At 35.6% G+C, this 682-nt stretch overlaps 1 protein-coding gene across 1 annotated transcript in view; it reads right to left on the reverse strand.

Moving 5' to 3' along the window:
* Nucleotides 1-326: 326 nt before the first annotated feature.
* Nucleotides 327-682, reverse strand: part of LOC108565230 (protein apterous-like) — a 21,641-nt gene continuing 21,285 nt past the window's right edge. Inside the window, exon 3 of the mRNA XM_017924574.1 lies at nt 327-385. Coding sequence (XP_017780063.1) covers nt 327-385 — 59 coding nt within the window. The remainder of the gene's footprint in view (nt 386-682) is intronic.

Consider the following 682-nt stretch of genomic DNA (forward strand, 5'->3'; position numbering starts at 1 on the left):
TCCGTTCGGGGATCCCAAGTCCCCCTTGGGGGGTCCACTCTCCAATTCTGATTGATCGATCGAAGGAATGACCACCTTCGAACTTCCCGAAAATACATGCAGACTTTCATCCACGTCACACATCTTTTAAATCCCTAAAGCTTTCCAAGTTTTAACAAGTACTCAAATATCTTAGACGACAGAAATTGATAGAACTAGATCTTCAATTTTTACAGTACAAGTTCACTTTGACATTACTTACATAATTATATATTTTTGACTATTCCATTTATATCAGAATTTAGAACTTTTGAAAGACGCAAGTAAAGTAGTTATATTTGTAAATTTTACTGCACAAGGACTGTCCAGAACTTTAACACGTTAAGGACGGCGCTTTTCGGGTTGCCTGCCCCCAAAAAATTGTTTGTGGACGCCTATGGACTGAGAGAAACGTCAAATATCTTACGTCAATTATAACCTTTAAACGTTAAAATTTTTCTTATACATTTTTTAGAACACCCTGGATGGAGAGATCACTTGCTTCGCGAGGGACGGCAACATCTACTGTAAAAAGGACTACTATAGGTAGTCTACTTTATTATAATTAAATTAATATGGAACTACACATTTTAATAATTAAAGCTTAAAGTTCTGGACAGTCCTTGTACAGTAAAATTTACAAATATAACTGCTTTACTTGCGT

Source organism: Nicrophorus vespilloides, unplaced genomic scaffold, assembly GCF_001412225.1.
Source record: "Nicrophorus vespilloides isolate i.1.1-1 unplaced genomic scaffold, Nicve_v1.0, whole genome shotgun sequence".
NCBI classification, from domain to species: Eukaryota; Metazoa; Arthropoda; class Insecta; order Coleoptera; family Silphidae; genus Nicrophorus; species Nicrophorus vespilloides.